The 14,064-nt window shown below is 49.8% G+C and overlaps 4 protein-coding genes across 6 annotated transcripts; 1 reads left to right on the forward strand and 3 right to left on the reverse strand.

The window, feature by feature from the left end:
- Window positions 1-92: 92 nt before the first annotated feature.
- LOC122615717 lies at window positions 93-1,767 on the reverse strand. 2 transcript variants are annotated; one of them, XM_043790803.1, is made up of 3 exons: window positions 778-1,767; window positions 400-613; window positions 93-352 (listed from the first exon to the last, which is right to left on the reverse strand). In XM_043790803.1, the coding sequence occupies exons 1-3, from the start codon at window positions 1,607-1,609 to the stop codon at window positions 265-267; spliced, it is 1,134 nt and encodes a 377-aa protein (XP_043646738.1). In that variant the 5' UTR covers window positions 1,610-1,767; the 3' UTR covers window positions 93-264. The 2 variants fall into 2 exon arrangements, with proteins under 2 accessions (XP_043646738.1, XP_043646729.1); XM_043790794.1 differs by having other exon boundaries at window positions 93-342; window positions 778-1,766.
- On the reverse strand, window positions 1,751-3,205 carry LOC122615730. The gene is made up of 3 exons (XM_043790813.1): window positions 2,338-3,205; window positions 2,063-2,276; window positions 1,751-2,006 (listed from the first exon to the last, which is right to left on the reverse strand). The coding sequence occupies exons 1-3, from the start codon at window positions 3,152-3,154 to the stop codon at window positions 1,796-1,798; spliced, it is 1,242 nt and encodes a 413-aa protein (XP_043646748.1). The 5' UTR covers window positions 3,155-3,205; the 3' UTR covers window positions 1,751-1,795.
- A 915-nt stretch (window positions 3,206-4,120) lies between these two features.
- On the forward strand, window positions 4,121-5,012 carry LOC122619568 (RNA-binding protein 7). Its single transcript, XM_043796588.1, has one exon. The coding sequence runs from the start codon at window positions 4,186-4,188 to the stop codon at window positions 4,906-4,908; it is 723 nt and encodes a 240-aa protein (XP_043652523.1). The 5' UTR covers window positions 4,121-4,185; the 3' UTR covers window positions 4,909-5,012.
- A 175-nt stretch (window positions 5,013-5,187) lies between these two features.
- LOC122619557 lies at window positions 5,188-14,063 on the reverse strand. 2 transcript variants are annotated; one of them, XM_043796575.1, is made up of 9 exons: window positions 12,054-14,063; window positions 9,827-10,174; window positions 9,286-9,773; window positions 9,013-9,094; window positions 8,916-8,958; window positions 8,682-8,853; window positions 8,424-8,623; window positions 8,256-8,358; window positions 5,188-6,819 (listed from the first exon to the last, which is right to left on the reverse strand). In XM_043796575.1, exons 1-9 carry the CDS (start codon window positions 14,061-14,063, stop codon window positions 5,283-5,285), a joined length of 4,983 nt encoding a protein of 1,660 aa, XP_043652510.1. In that variant the 3' UTR covers window positions 5,188-5,282. The 2 variants fall into 2 exon arrangements, with proteins under 2 accessions (XP_043652510.1, XP_043652501.1); XM_043796566.1 differs by having other exon boundaries at window positions 8,250-8,358.
- Window position 14,064: the final 1 nt, after the last annotated feature.

The following is a 14,064-nucleotide window of genomic DNA, read 5'->3' on the forward strand; positions in this document are numbered from 1 at the left end:
ATACCCACGTTCAACATCTAAAGCCAGCTGATATAATATTTAAATAATTAGAGCTCTCCATCAAATTGCCATTAGTCAATTACATATTTCCATTTCCATTCCCATTTTCGGATCAGTTTATTGCGCTAGTACAATATGTCAAACTTCTGGGCCAAGTTCAGAATTTGGCTTAACTTGCGGCTAATACGCTCCGACCCCGTGCTCTTCAGTACGTCCGTAAGCTTGGGGCGTGTCTCAGTCTCCGCATCATCGACCATCGGGCTGTCAGCCAATATGAAGCGCGTCATGAAGATGGCGTGGGGAACTTGTATGTACGCCACCCGCTTCACTTCCTGGCGGAACCTGCGAAAATCTGATCAGATAGTTTTTAATCACCCTAGGATTGATAGTTTATCTTACGCTTCGAAAGTGTGAACCTCCAAATCTACTCCCACACGGCGCAGACAACACTTAAAGGCCTCATAGTATACTTCCAACATGTGTTCGAACTCTATCTCCAAGATAGCCGTATCAACGCTTGATAGCAAGAACGAGATTATGTCATGCACCACTGAATCGTACTGTGCCGTCTGAAAGTCGATAATTTTCAGCGCGATGGGTGTTCCTGAAGGCCCTGAAGATTTCAAAGTATAGTACTTGTTTCTTATCTTTAAGCATTTTTGTTATTTTAAAAAATAGATTGGTTTTCCTGCTCTCTTTAAGTGTATAAATTATTTAAAGGCATATTCTTCGATGTTATTATTTTTTGACGCGATCACTTATGATAGTGATACTTACCGTAACGAAACATCAAATTGTTTATCCAGAAGTCACAGTGTATAATGCTTGTAAATGGCCCATCGGGTCTGTCCGGGGCGGCAGCTAAGAATTCAAAGAATTGGTCCGACAATTCTTTCATACGGGCTACCAGTCTGGAATCGTTGTTGGTGGCTCGACGGATGTCCTCCAGAGTCTCTGCCTTCATTACGGACTTCCACTCGGGCGCTCCAGCATGCCAGTCGAACTTCTTGAAGAAGGGCTGGACCTGTTCCCGGAACACCTCTGGCTTGCGAATTCGCAGAGCCAGAGGAAGGGCGTGGAACTCGGCCATGTACTTAAGGGCTAGCAGCGTATGGGCCAGATCGAAAGCTTTTAGCCTCTGGCCGGAGACGTAGCCACTGCTGCGCAAGTTCTCCAGCACTAACACAGCATTTTGGTCCACCTTCGAGGAGTTGGAATCGAGGGACTCGCGACAGCCATAGAAGCGGGGGAATCCTGTAAAGTGGCTCTCGGAAGGAACGCCGGCTTCATCTTGAAGGACGGCCAGGGCAGGGGCCAGAATCTTGTAAACGGCGTTCTCTGCGAGGCAAGTCCGCTCAGGCTGGAGAAATTGCCAGTACTTGGGGTCGGTCGGAGGCACTTTAGCCACCAGCTGCTCCTCAATCTGTTCGCCATTGGATTTCTTCAGCTGGGCATGAATTGCCAGGAGAACGCTTCCGTAGTTATCGCCCGGTTTCGTCAGATTGCTGGTGTGGTAGTTAAGGAGGCGGGCCCCTGAAAAGTGGGGTTCAACCACCTTGCCAAGTTCGCGGATTTCGGGCATGTTGTCCGTAGCCATGTTCTTCAGCATGCGAGAGTTCGTGCTCCAACTGAAGACTGTAATCTTCCGGAAAGTTTAAAGTTACTTAATTCCGTGTGCACACAAACAAGGCGATAATTCGATGCCTGATAACAAACATGTGTACATAGCAATAATAATATAAAGGTGAACAGCCTTTTATGGGAAGATTTTTAATTCGTGACAGACAAAAACAGATCAGTAAAAAATATTAAACTTCTTTCCTAGACGCAAGATAGCCGCGAATTTCGTCACAATAGTTTTAGCTCCGGTGTTCTTTGTCAGCACCGATAGGTCCACGTCTTTATAGTCCTCGGGAATCGTACTGTTATCAGCTAGTATAACCTTCATCATAAAGATCGCGTGAGGCAACTGCAAGTGAGCAGTTTGCTGGACCTCTTCGAGAAACCTGCAATAAATTAGATGAAAGCAAAGTATCTCAATGGCAGCGGAAACTTTTCTTACAATTCGTATGAGTAGTTGCTGGTGTCCACGTTCACGCTCCGCAAGGTCTGAATGAAGGCGTTGTAGTAAATGGTCAGGAAATTGTAGAAATTATCCTCGAGAACGTTTACGTCCACACTTGAAAACAGCAGAAAGATGATATCATGCACCAACGACCCGTACTGCGCGATTTGAAAGTCAACGATTTTCACTTTGAGTGGAGTGCCTTCCTCTCCTGATAAAGCTCGTAAAGCATTAATATAGTCTGTCTCGATTTAGGAACCAATTCCGCATACCGTATTTCAGCATCATATTGTTGATCCACAGGTCTCCGTGCACGAGAGTAGTAAATGGGCCGTCGTCCACATCGCTGCCAGCTTGAAAGTCCTGGAACATTTTCTGCAGCTCCTTGACGCGATTTACCTCCCGTTCGTCGCTCGTCACCAACTTTATGTCCTTCAGAATTTCATTGTCCATTATTTCCGTCTCGGCCTTATCCATATTAGAGTTCATATCGAACTTCTTGAAGTATGGTCGCACATACTCCTCGTACACCTGCGGTTTCTTCAGCCGCAGGGCGATGGGCAGGGCGTGGTACCGGGCCAAGTAGTGCAGAATGAGCACAGTTTCTGCGAGATTGTACGCCCTGTGTCTGTTGCCTGGTCGGTAGCCGTGCTTAGTGACATTCTCCTGGACCAGAACGGCATCCCGATCCACTTTTGCAGATCGAGTGTCCAGCGAAATGCGGGAACCGTAGTAACGCGGGAAGCCGTCGAAAAGCTGTGCAGGCAGGATGCCCGACTCCAGCTGCAACTTGTCCAGCTCCGGCGACAGGTACTGGTACACCGCGTTCTCCGTAATGCAGGTCCGCTCGGGCTGGAAGATCTGCCAGTAAAGGTCGTTGGTGAGGGGCGGCAATTTGGCTATCACCGGCAAATCCTTAATAGCACCGTCAGCACTGCGCACTTTCGCTTGGACAGACAGCATAATGCTGCCATAGTTGTCCCCGGGCTTGGTCAGGTAACTACTGGAGTACGAGTCCAGAGTACAGCCTTCGGGCAAGTGAGGCTCGATCACCTGTTGAAAGTTCTTGATTTCCGGAACTTCTCCCATTTCTTGAGCGGATTGTACTGCTCCACGCGTATCAAGCGACTGAATAGGTTCGACGATTCCTCGTATACGTGCTTTTCTACCTTCTGCTGTGCACAATTTGAAAGTATTAATTCCACATACATAGCTAGTTGCTCTATGTGGTGGTTAGTTTATTTATCAAATTGCTACGCTATGCGAAATATTAGCTAAAGCGGCAGTGATAACGCTCATAGTACGTGCTCAGTACTCACTCGATGAGCTTGAAAGCTTCTCTTGATTAAACAATGTCCCGATCCCCTTTGCCCCTTTTTTTCATACCAAAAATTCTAGTTTAAAATATACAATTGACAAAAAAAAGATTCTTAAGCGGTTAAGCTAATTACAGTATATTTCAAGTAAAAACAACACGTTCAATCCTAAGAAGAACATAAATATCTTTGACAGCTATCGGTTTAGTTGCTCAAAAATGCGTAAGTTTACTTCTCCGCAGAACTAACAAGCTGAAACATTTAACTTTATAAGATCAAGGGTATACGTTGGTCGATCCGTTGTGAGTTCTCGCCTCTCAATTCATTTTCTGACGCTGTGTTTGTGCTCGCATCCAGGGTCCCCCGAGTAAATAAATGCTTTGATTTATATCGCCGCGTTGATAGATGAATTGTGCAAAGCTAGTACTACAAGCTGCAGAAGCTCAGTAAAAAGAGGCGGCGGTGGCGTCGACGGCAATCGGGAACATCTGCCGGCGGGACGCCTAATTAAAATGTCTTTGTTATCAGCAATGCTTATGCACCGCGGAAAGCAAATTTGTATTTCACCTCAGCAACGGAAGGGTTTAAAGACTCGGAACTCCCCACTAGGAACTAGTTCTTTGCAGCTCGCATTTATTCACCTCATTAACGGAAGAGTTTAAAGACTCGAAACCCCCACTAGGAACCAGTTCATAGGCAGTTCGGATTTTCTCGCTTTGCAGCACTGGTGCCGTAGGTGTATTTGTGATGTTATTTTCTGGCATCACTACTCTTGATTTTGTTGTGTTTAGTTGTCGAAGCTAAATGGACTTGCAGTTGCTAATGCAGCAAATGTATGCCGGTGCGTCGGTCATGACGATGCCGCAACCGAGCATGAATGGTTACGGCTACGGAGTTGCACCTGGCCAGCACCAACAGCATCCCATTTACCCTTTTCCACCCACTGAAAACGGCGACCAGGCTGTGGAGCTGCTGGAGGATGACGACGACGAGGAGGAAGACGAGGAGCAACGCACCTTGTTCTGCGGCAATCTCGACGAGCGCGTGACGGAGGAGATCCTGTACGAGGTGTTCCTGCAAGCCGGCCCCATCGAAGGAGTGCGGATACCGACGGACAACAACGGGCGTCAACGGAACTTCGGGTTCGTCACATACCAACGCCTGTGTGCGGTGCCCTTTGCCCTGGACTTGTACCAGGGCCTGGAGCTGTTCCAAAAGAAAGTGACCATCAAGCAGCAGGGCGGCAAGCAGCAGCAACTACCTGCCTTCAACCATAGTCGTCTGCGCAATCCATTCATGATGGAGGCTCCACCGCAGCCATCGCCTCTCCGCCACGCCCGCCACAGTTTGCATGACGCCAAGCCGTACGATCGGAATCCATTTGGACACAACGGCGACCAACGGCGCCGGAGCGACAGCTCTGTCGTGGAACGCAACCGGCCAAAGCCACAGCAACACCACCAGCACATGCAGGGAGGCAGCAGAAGGTCGGACCAACGCCACAACAACAAACGGAGATTGCTTTAGGATTTCCCAGCAATTTAGTCTTTATGAGTAGCCTAAGCACAATCTATAGAAAAACTATAAAGAGCCTTGTAATAAAAGTATTTTTAAAGTTTTGCCGAATCAAATATTGTAACTGGAACCCAAGTCCTTCTTCAGTCGTTCAAAACAAAACAATAGTTACCATGTTTAATCGTTTAATAGCCTGGATATCTAGCAGCAAATGATGTACCAAATGAAGCAGTTTACTCTGTGGTGTACCAATGTTTTATTAGTGTACTGTATACTATAATTACTCCTAATACTTGTATCTAATTTATTGCGAACGTCCTAAACCTGTAAGCTTCCAGTGGCTGTGAATACTAAACCTATGCTGTACAGATCCTGATCTGCCATGATCAACGTGTGATGCTCCGAAGCGTCTTTTCCACATTTCTGTAGGTGCGTGGCGGTATCACCTCCAAAAGCAGCCGCTGATAATTATGATGCTCGGATAGAGCCCGGAACAAGGACTTCGCGTAGCTGCGGGTCTCTAGACTGCCTTCGAGCAGGAGATTCGCCCCCACCACAAAAAACTTGTCGCGGCTCTCGCGTCCCATTGCGTAGATCCGGTCACTGCCCAGTCGCTCGGCTAGTCTGAAGAGCAGCTTTGCCGATGTCGTGCGCACCAGGGCGTTCTGGTGCTGGGCTCCTTTCGTCGCCAGGATGTTTAGAATCTTCTGCGGCTGAGCATGGTCCACCATCGACTCCAGGGCTCGAGTGGCGTCGGCGCGGAGAAACCTGTTCGTGTCGGCGGTGCGGTGCAGAAGGGCACATACCAAGTCGTCGCACTCCTGCTGGAGGCTGGTGGACTTCAGCGAGAACAACTCCGCAGCCGCTTGGCAGGAAGCTCGAGCTACTTGGGAGCGCAGGTTTCGGACTGAGCGGGTGAGCTGGATGCAGGTCATGTGCATCTGATTGTCCAATGTGTCGGCATGGTAGCGGATCAATCGAACCATGCTCTTTAAGCCGGTCATGTTGACTTCCCAATTGCTGGAGTCCAACTGGTCAAAGGTTTTGAGCAGGGCCTCACGAGGTCTATCAAACCGCACCATATTCTGCGGGAAGAGCTCTGCCTGCGACATTTTGATGGCCTGCTTTGCAGGCGAGACTCGCCGTTGTGCCCGCAGGAAATACGAAGTTTTGGACTTGTGTTTAAGCGGCGTGTGATGAGCTTTCACAGGGACACTAATTGTTCCCACTTGAGAACCAGTTTGTGAGGTGTTGTCCGCAGTGCTCGTGCTTGTGTCCATAGATCCCTGCTTTGAAGCCGGCCGCGCCCCAAAGAGAGAGTCCAGTGAAATGCTACGTGAATGGATCACTATTTCGTCGTGAATGGGAACCATCTTGGGACCAAAAGTATGATTTTCAGACTTTGTAGCTGTTGCCGGTGTTACTAGCTCTTCCTGCGATGGCACCACCTCCTTGTTCTCCGCTGGGATTGACTCCAGCTCGTTCTGCCCTTCTTCAACTACGACGAAACTATTGCTGCTCTCAATGTCCTCCTCGATGAGCAGCGACTTCACTGACTGAGCCCTCGAAAGCTGCGGCGTAGTGTCCTCCAGCTGAGTTTTGATGCTCTCCGTTTTGCTGTGCAGGCTATTCAGGCTTCCATTGAGCTTGTGCAGCTCCTCAGGGGCAGTAGGTTCTGTTTCCGCCTGGACCTCAATGCCGTCCACCACCAATTCCCCGAAAGCTTCGATGGGATTCTGCTCCCCGTTCAGCACTTCCACCTTGCTGTCGTTCCAAACGCCAGTGGATGAGAATGGTCGCTTGCCCATCTCGTTTTGGCTTACGCTCGACTTCGCCGAGGCGGTTGACTTTTGCGAATAGCTAGTGGAACTTGCGGAAATGGGGGAGCCATTCGTCATACCATTTACTGCTGTGTCGGAATTCCTGGTTGGGCAATGAAATAAATAAATGGCTAGTAAAATTTGATGGCAGTTTTAACGACTCACAACTCGACATATTGAGCAAAACCCGTTTCTTTTTCACCATCTTCCGGTGGCTGAAACACGGCGAAAGAGTGCTTATCAGCGGCGAGCTGGCTTTCCGTATCAATTTGCATCGATTTTCTGGACTCCAGCGCCGTGTCAGTGCAGCACATGCCGCAGACCGCACTGTGTCCAGAAAAGGACCCACATAATGTGGACTGTATCTCCGAGACTCTGGGGCAGATGCACTCTTTGACCGAGTGGAATAGAGTACGTGTTCTACGCAATAGATCAGATGGCTGGTCGCCACAGGAAAACGCATTCAGCATTTTTTTGCGCTAGCCAATTGGATAATTATCCTGGCGATTTTCTACTGGAAATCACACATACTCGAACTAACCGCAATAGGCGACCGCGTGAAACAACCCGACTTTGCAGACTGTTTGCAATACTCGTCGCCAGTCCTTTTGGTCATTTCAAATGAATTTCCATACCGGGAACCCACAACAAAGCCAAAGTTGCAAACGAATACAGGACATTGCGTTTTCCAAGCAATCACACGAACACCCTCCAAGTGGTCAGAACCCCTGGCCACCCACTGGGTGCCAAGTCAGCCACGGAAAGGTCGTTGGATGGTCTGGCGCTCACCGGGAACCGAACAAAGTTCTAAGCTAACTGGCCACAGGTCCTACGACTTCTAGACAAGGACCTCCTTGCCATCTTCGGGCGCCTTCGTTTCGGAAAGTCCCGAAGTCCATCATACAACAAGTTGCCATATCCCCGAGAGAACTTCGAGTGTATGTAAAGCAGCTTGGGTGGCCAAAATGTTACGGTCTGAAAAGCAGCTACCTTGCTGGCAAACTTTTCTAGACTTTTCAAACTTAGAGACTAGTCTGAATTATAGAGGCCCTAATTGGTCTTGCTAATCCATATTGCTTAACCAGTCGGGCATTCAATTCACCCAGACATACGCCTTAGAAAATCATTTCTGTGACCCCTGAATCGCTTTTAGTATTCGTGTCGAGTTGCCAGTGGTCACTTGAAGGTTCGTTGCCAGTGACGTTGACCAATGTCCCCGCCACATACCTAGATTTCACCAACGCGGTTTCCACTGCGCATTTGAATTATTTAGGTTAAAGAACTCGACACCTTTAATGCCACAATTTTGTCAGCAGGGTGCGTGTGCTGGCCAGAGAAACCACTAAATTCGCTAAAGTGAGTTGTCCCCTTTACCTTTCACCCCGCCCTGTGCTCAAATATATGCATGGATCTGAGTGGGGTGATTCAAAATTTAGGTTAGCATTCGCACTCAGGGAGGGGTAAATCATTGTGGCGACTGAATGAATGGGTTCCGATGCCGGCCCCCAAATAAGATATAGAGAGGACTCTTACACTGACTTTGTGGCGTCGGCGCACTTGGGGTCCACTGATTCCAAGTGGTCTGTGGGAATGCCGGTTGATTTCCTCCTCTGGGATTCGTTAAATTTGCTACTTTCGAAGCCTGTAAAATTAGTATGTATGATGTATGGCAAGCATTAGCGGACCCAGTACGGAAGTGATACTTACCTTGACCCGGTGGTTCGTCCCCCAGCTTTGTGAAGGAATCCTTGTGCTGGAACTTCTTGCGCAGCATCTGCTGGGCCTTTGGGATCGAGTAGCTGACCTTCGGGTAGGCGGGTCCCTCCACGGAGTAGGACTTGGAGCTGCGCTGCATGCTGCGCATAAAGTTGTTGACGAAGTCCGTATGCTGGTTCATGGTGGGGAATCTGCAAGTAGGCTCGATCAAACTGATCCATCAAACTGTTGGTAGATGACAGGGCAAACCTCGAGTTCGGTCCGGCAAGGCGACCGCCGGTGCGGGAAGTGAGCTGTATGAAGCTGTCTGTGGCGCTTCCACTGCTGCAGGTGGTGGTGGTGCTGTCTGTGCTTCGGCCGTCCATGGAAGTATCAGAGCACGCCTTGGCCAAGAAGCGGCGTTCAATAAACGATTGATTTCCTACGTGTGTACTGGTTAGTGTTTCGGAATAAATTGGAAAGTAAACTGCACAGGAGACCTACCAGCATTAGTCTTAGCGCCAAAACTTAATCTCTGCGAAAAGTCCTAAGGAGAAGTAAATTTAGTATTATTATAAAAACCGAAAAGAATGAGACTAACATTAATGGGGCTAGCCAAGTCCAACGTTTCCGGCGGAGAGTGGAAGGAATGGCGATGCAGACTCTCGTTTACCTGGCTGAAACTGCGGATATGCATTTTATTGGTGTTTTGTTCTAGAGTTCTAGAGTTTGGGGTGAATTTAAAATCTTAATTGTATTTCTATGTTTCTAATATTGTTCAAATGGAATGCCTTCCTAACGCAAGAATGATACTTTGTGATATGAGGTTAATGTGGATGAGAATACTCCCACTTAAAATGGGAACCTTTCGTACCTAGGGAATGGATCATTCTTGTGCTTCGCTTCCGCGCCCCCAAGTACATCGCGCTGGCTGCTGGCAGCCCGCATGCGACGCCTCTTAATTGTGTTGGGAGAGGCGGAGCCCTCACCCTGATGGATCCAGTCCACATCAGCGCCAAAACGCCTTGCTCCAGGTTGATCAGTCTGGTTGAAGACGAAGAGCACGCCGCTGTCGGGCGTGACGATGGGCAGCTGTAAGCGCGATAGCCGCACACTAGTCGCCTCCAGCACCATGGGCCCAAGCTCCACGCCGTCGGTCGTCTCCAGAACAATGGCTAGGACCTCCTTGATGGACGAGATATCGGCCAGGACCGCTAGCACCTCCAGAGCCGCCTGCCGCACACGTCGCTTGCGGTTGAGGAGGGAGTAGACGGCCTGGGTCGTCAACAGGCTGATGTCGAAGCAGGTGCCCGGGAAGGTCATCAGTGCAAAAATGGACATTTGAAGAGCGTGGTCCCGGAACTGGGGACAATAAAGATTTAATGACTCGGTTCGTGCAATGCAGAATATTCAACCTTTGAACTCTTCGCATGGAGGAACTCTGGGGAGGTCAGCTTAGCCACTATGGTTCCCGCGGGAAGGCGCTGCATCAGGGCCTTGCACACCCGGTTGGCTCCAGCGTTGCCCTGGCGACAGAGTCCCGACAAGATTTGTGGTGTGCGCTCCTCCAAGTTGTCCAACGGCAGGCGGGAGATTAGGTTCACCAGCAGCTCCCGCTTCAGCTCGGCAACCTCGAAGTGACGCTCCGATGAGAGGAGGGTGCGAAGCAGACTATCCAGATACGGTTGGACCAAGGCCAGGTTGCTCGACGAGCTTAGGGCCAGCTCCAGTTGCGCGATGCCCATTAGACGATTGCGCCAATCCTACAGAAAAGTGAATACAAAAATAAAAAAGTGAACAAAGAAGTGAATAATCGGTAAGTACATTTTGGCGTGCCTAGTGTTTTATGGCCCATTTGTGCTAATTTGGCAAATTCGAAAATGAATGCCGCAGAAATTAGATATAAGAACTGAGTGTGGAAAACTTATTACACCGACTACTGCAAGTGTCATACGTCATTTGATGAAATTTATTTTGTGAAATACGCGCTCTTATGTACCTACTACAGACATTTAACTGACTCGATCTTGCAGTGACTCAATGGAAAACTTCTTAGAGGAAATAGAGAGCATTTGAAACAAAACAGATTTACAAATATCAATATTTAATACGGCTGGGGATCCTGATAGCCTCTTATATACCCTTTTGCATTTTTTAAGGAACCTGGCACACCCTTTTACTGTACAACTGACGGGTATAGTTATAGTTGTGAAATTGTCCCAGCAAGGAAAGTCCCAAAGGCTAGCGGTCAACGGCGACGGACCATCCTGCTTATATTCAGCACGCGCTAGGATTCGTTAATGTTATTTATATTTTTGTGCTTGAAGTGACCCAGTTGCAGACACGCTCTGCTCCTTCACCTTTCCTATCCCCCAAGACCTGCGTCTTCATCAAACTTGGTCCCGTAATGGTAGTCTTGCCACTTTATCGTCGCATACGAGCTGCAAGCTGGGAGTTGGTTATGGTTGCTGCTCTTGTTTCTGGGCCTGCTTCTGGTGCCATGAAAATCGCGTGCACTTAAATGATTGACCAGCCAGCAGCGGCACTGGCGAGGAACTCTTTGCTGTGCCGTTCGGCCGCAGCTCCCCAGCAAAGCCATCCATCCCAATCCAATGCAACGCCCAGTCGCACAACATGCAACTGCCACCGGAATCCCAAAGTTTTTTGTGCACCACTCAAAAAGTTGCTCCTGATAAGAGGTACATCTGAGCCAGAAAGTGCCAGCAAAACCAGCAATTGCCAGCCCTTGGTATTGTGAAATCACGAATTATTTTGCTGACGCACTTTTCCAGCAATGTTCTCCATTTTCACTTTTTTCCATAACTTCGCAATTCATTTTTAATTTTTTGCCTTAATTTTTTGCATTTATTTTTGGCACTACATTGCATTAAATCCTTCAACTATCGTTTTCCGGCATGGAAAACATAGAAAACTTTATCAGTAACTTTAAGCTATTCAGCTTAGTTCCGAACAACTGGTTTGATTACCAGTCAGAAATGCACGTGCCACGGATGACAGCAAACAAAAAGCACCTTCCTGGTCACTTTGAATAACTTCTGCAAGGATTTGAACAACTTGTTCGACGTGTAACAAATATTTCCAACTCTTTCTCCTGAACTTCTAGTACATGAACCTAGTGAAATTAATAGGTCATTGGTACAGTGGCCCGATGGAAGCCGGCTTCTACCTATAGTCCTATAGTCACCGTCACCATCACCGATATGAGTGCCGGCGAGGGAGAGTGGTAGTGGTCGCTTATCGCTGAAATTTTCATTAGTAAGGAGCGATATAATAGCAGCAGTTATAGCAATACCGACGGGGGGGAGTGATGCGTGTCTCGTCCGCAATAAAGCCGGGCGGCTGCCATTATGAAGGCAGAATTATGAACGCATATGAAATTGTACATATCCTACTGACCCAGTTACGAGCCCAAAGAGCTCAAAGAGCCGGGCGACCCGGAACCCGCGTTGGCGTGGCGTGTGGAGTGATTTCATTGCTTTATTTTCGGTCGCACAAAGTAGACCATGCTGGAGACTTGGGTGGAGGGGTGCAATTACACGGGGATTGCTAAATGTCGGCCACTAATTTTAATGCAATTACATACTTGGACTTGGTCACCACGCTTTAGCTTTAGGAACATACCCCAGATCGCAAGTCCATGAGCGTCTTCAAGTTGACAATGTCCAGATCCTCCCAAGACTTGGGCGTGGCCGGTGACACCGGAGACATCGTAGAGGCCGATCTTGTTCGCCTAGTGAGCGGATGAGTGGGTGAGGAAGAGGGATTTCCTGCTGCAGGAAGGGCTTTACCATCCCCATTCCCATTCCCACATCCATCCATGTCTTCCGAGCGGCGCTGGGAACGCGGTGACGGATCCCGCTGCAAATTGTGCAGAACCTCGATTTGCTTGTGCGGCACTTTCGGGCTGATGCTGTTGCTTCCCGTTGGACTGGCGCTGCGGCTGCGAAACCCGGGAGAACTAGGCGATGGCGACGGCCGCGCTTCGTTCTCCTGTCGATTGCGGGGACTGCTCGGAGGCGGCTCACTGGGAACATTGCTCTGTTGCCGGGGTGGGTGCGGGCAAAATGATCGGACTTGAGGCAGTGGCTTGGTATTGTCCAAGGGGATCTCCACCACGAGTGCCGTTGTCCGCTTGTCGCTAGCGGGTCTTAAGAGGGCGGACTTCTCCTCTGATGAGGCCAGGATGGAGGTCGCTGCATCTTCCGAGGTCGAAGCAGTGACACTCTGATTGGTCTGGGTGGGACTTCGGGAATTGTTCGTAGAGGAGGCTGCGTCGCTGTCAGGAGTTCGCATCTTAACGATCTCACCCCCGAAGGTTACTCGCTTCAATCCCCGAGACGGAGTACTCGGCTCGGAAACACTGCCTGCCTGGATGAGCGGCTCGTCCAACTCCGAATCACTTATAACTTTCACGATGCCCGCCCCTGTATTGGACTCTTGGTGGCTGTTGCCACTGGACGAAAGGGGGTGGCAAATCAAGTCCGTCCCATCTTCTTCATTTGAGAAAATCCTGGTTGGACTATCGGACTCTTCGGTCTCGGTGTCCGCCTCCAGGATCCGCATGGTCACTGTGTCGTCGTTGATCTTGATTTCTGTTTCCATAATGACCTTCCCCATGTCCGAGCAGTTTGGAGCAGACGGTGCTTGGAGCGCGGTGTCCAGGCTCTGCACGGCACTGCTGTTCCTCCATCCCTGATCACGTGGTAGGGCGCGCCAGGCGCCCGTTTTCCCCTCGCCGCCTGTCTTCGGTTTTCCAGAGACCCCGTAAACCTGGCACAGTTGATAGTACTTAGTCAGCGTGTCGCCACGACCCACATCGCTCATGATGGCTTCGAACTCGTGAACTCCCAAGAGCTCTCTGATCTTGCTCAAGACTTTCAGGGTAATTTCCTGCTGCACCAGTTGATCCATGTGTGCGGCCACTCGCTCCAGAGTGCTGTGCACAATGCGGTGTCTTTGCGCCGTGTGCATGGTTGATTGCAGAAGGGCTGGCACGGACAGCAGGACGCCGCAGCTGAGACGACCCATGTGCTCCGAGTCCGCAGGCGCCTGCTTCGTCAGGCCTGCATCTAGGATTGCCAGCATAATCGTCTCCGGGATTGCGGTTTCGGCGAGGTAGACACGCAAGCAGTCGAGAGCTCCTTTGCGCACGGTGGGTGCCTGGTGACCAAGGTTTTCGACCAGCAGGCCAATGAGCTGCTCCCGCTCCATGTGGCCATCGGCCTCGTCTTGCATCACCACCAGGACGTCGACGAGGACTCGCAGGGCGTGCTGCCTTACCTGCCACTCCGGGTCCTGCAGGCGCTCATGGAACTCCGCGTACATGGCGCTGGGGAAAATCGTTTCCGGCAGGCGGCGGGTGCGGAGTATGTGCTCCCACAGCGGTGTTAGTTGCACTGCACCGATTGGTGCTTCCGCTCGGCGCTGAATTTTCATGATGGCAGGCAGTGGAGCACCCGCTCCGACTACTGACTGGTTGTTATTGCTGTCCTTGACTTCACTGTCGACGGCACCACTCACATATGCGACACTCTCACTGTCCTCGCTGTAATATTGCACTGTCGGACTTTCCGGGGTCGACTTTTGGGGCGAAAGATTTCTGGCGCTGTCCAAAACGCGCCGGAAGAACATA

The sequence above is a fragment of the Drosophila teissieri genome, chromosome 2L (assembly GCF_016746235.2).
Source record: "Drosophila teissieri strain GT53w chromosome 2L, Prin_Dtei_1.1, whole genome shotgun sequence".
In the NCBI taxonomy this organism is placed as follows: Eukaryota; Metazoa; Arthropoda; class Insecta; order Diptera; family Drosophilidae; genus Drosophila; species Drosophila teissieri.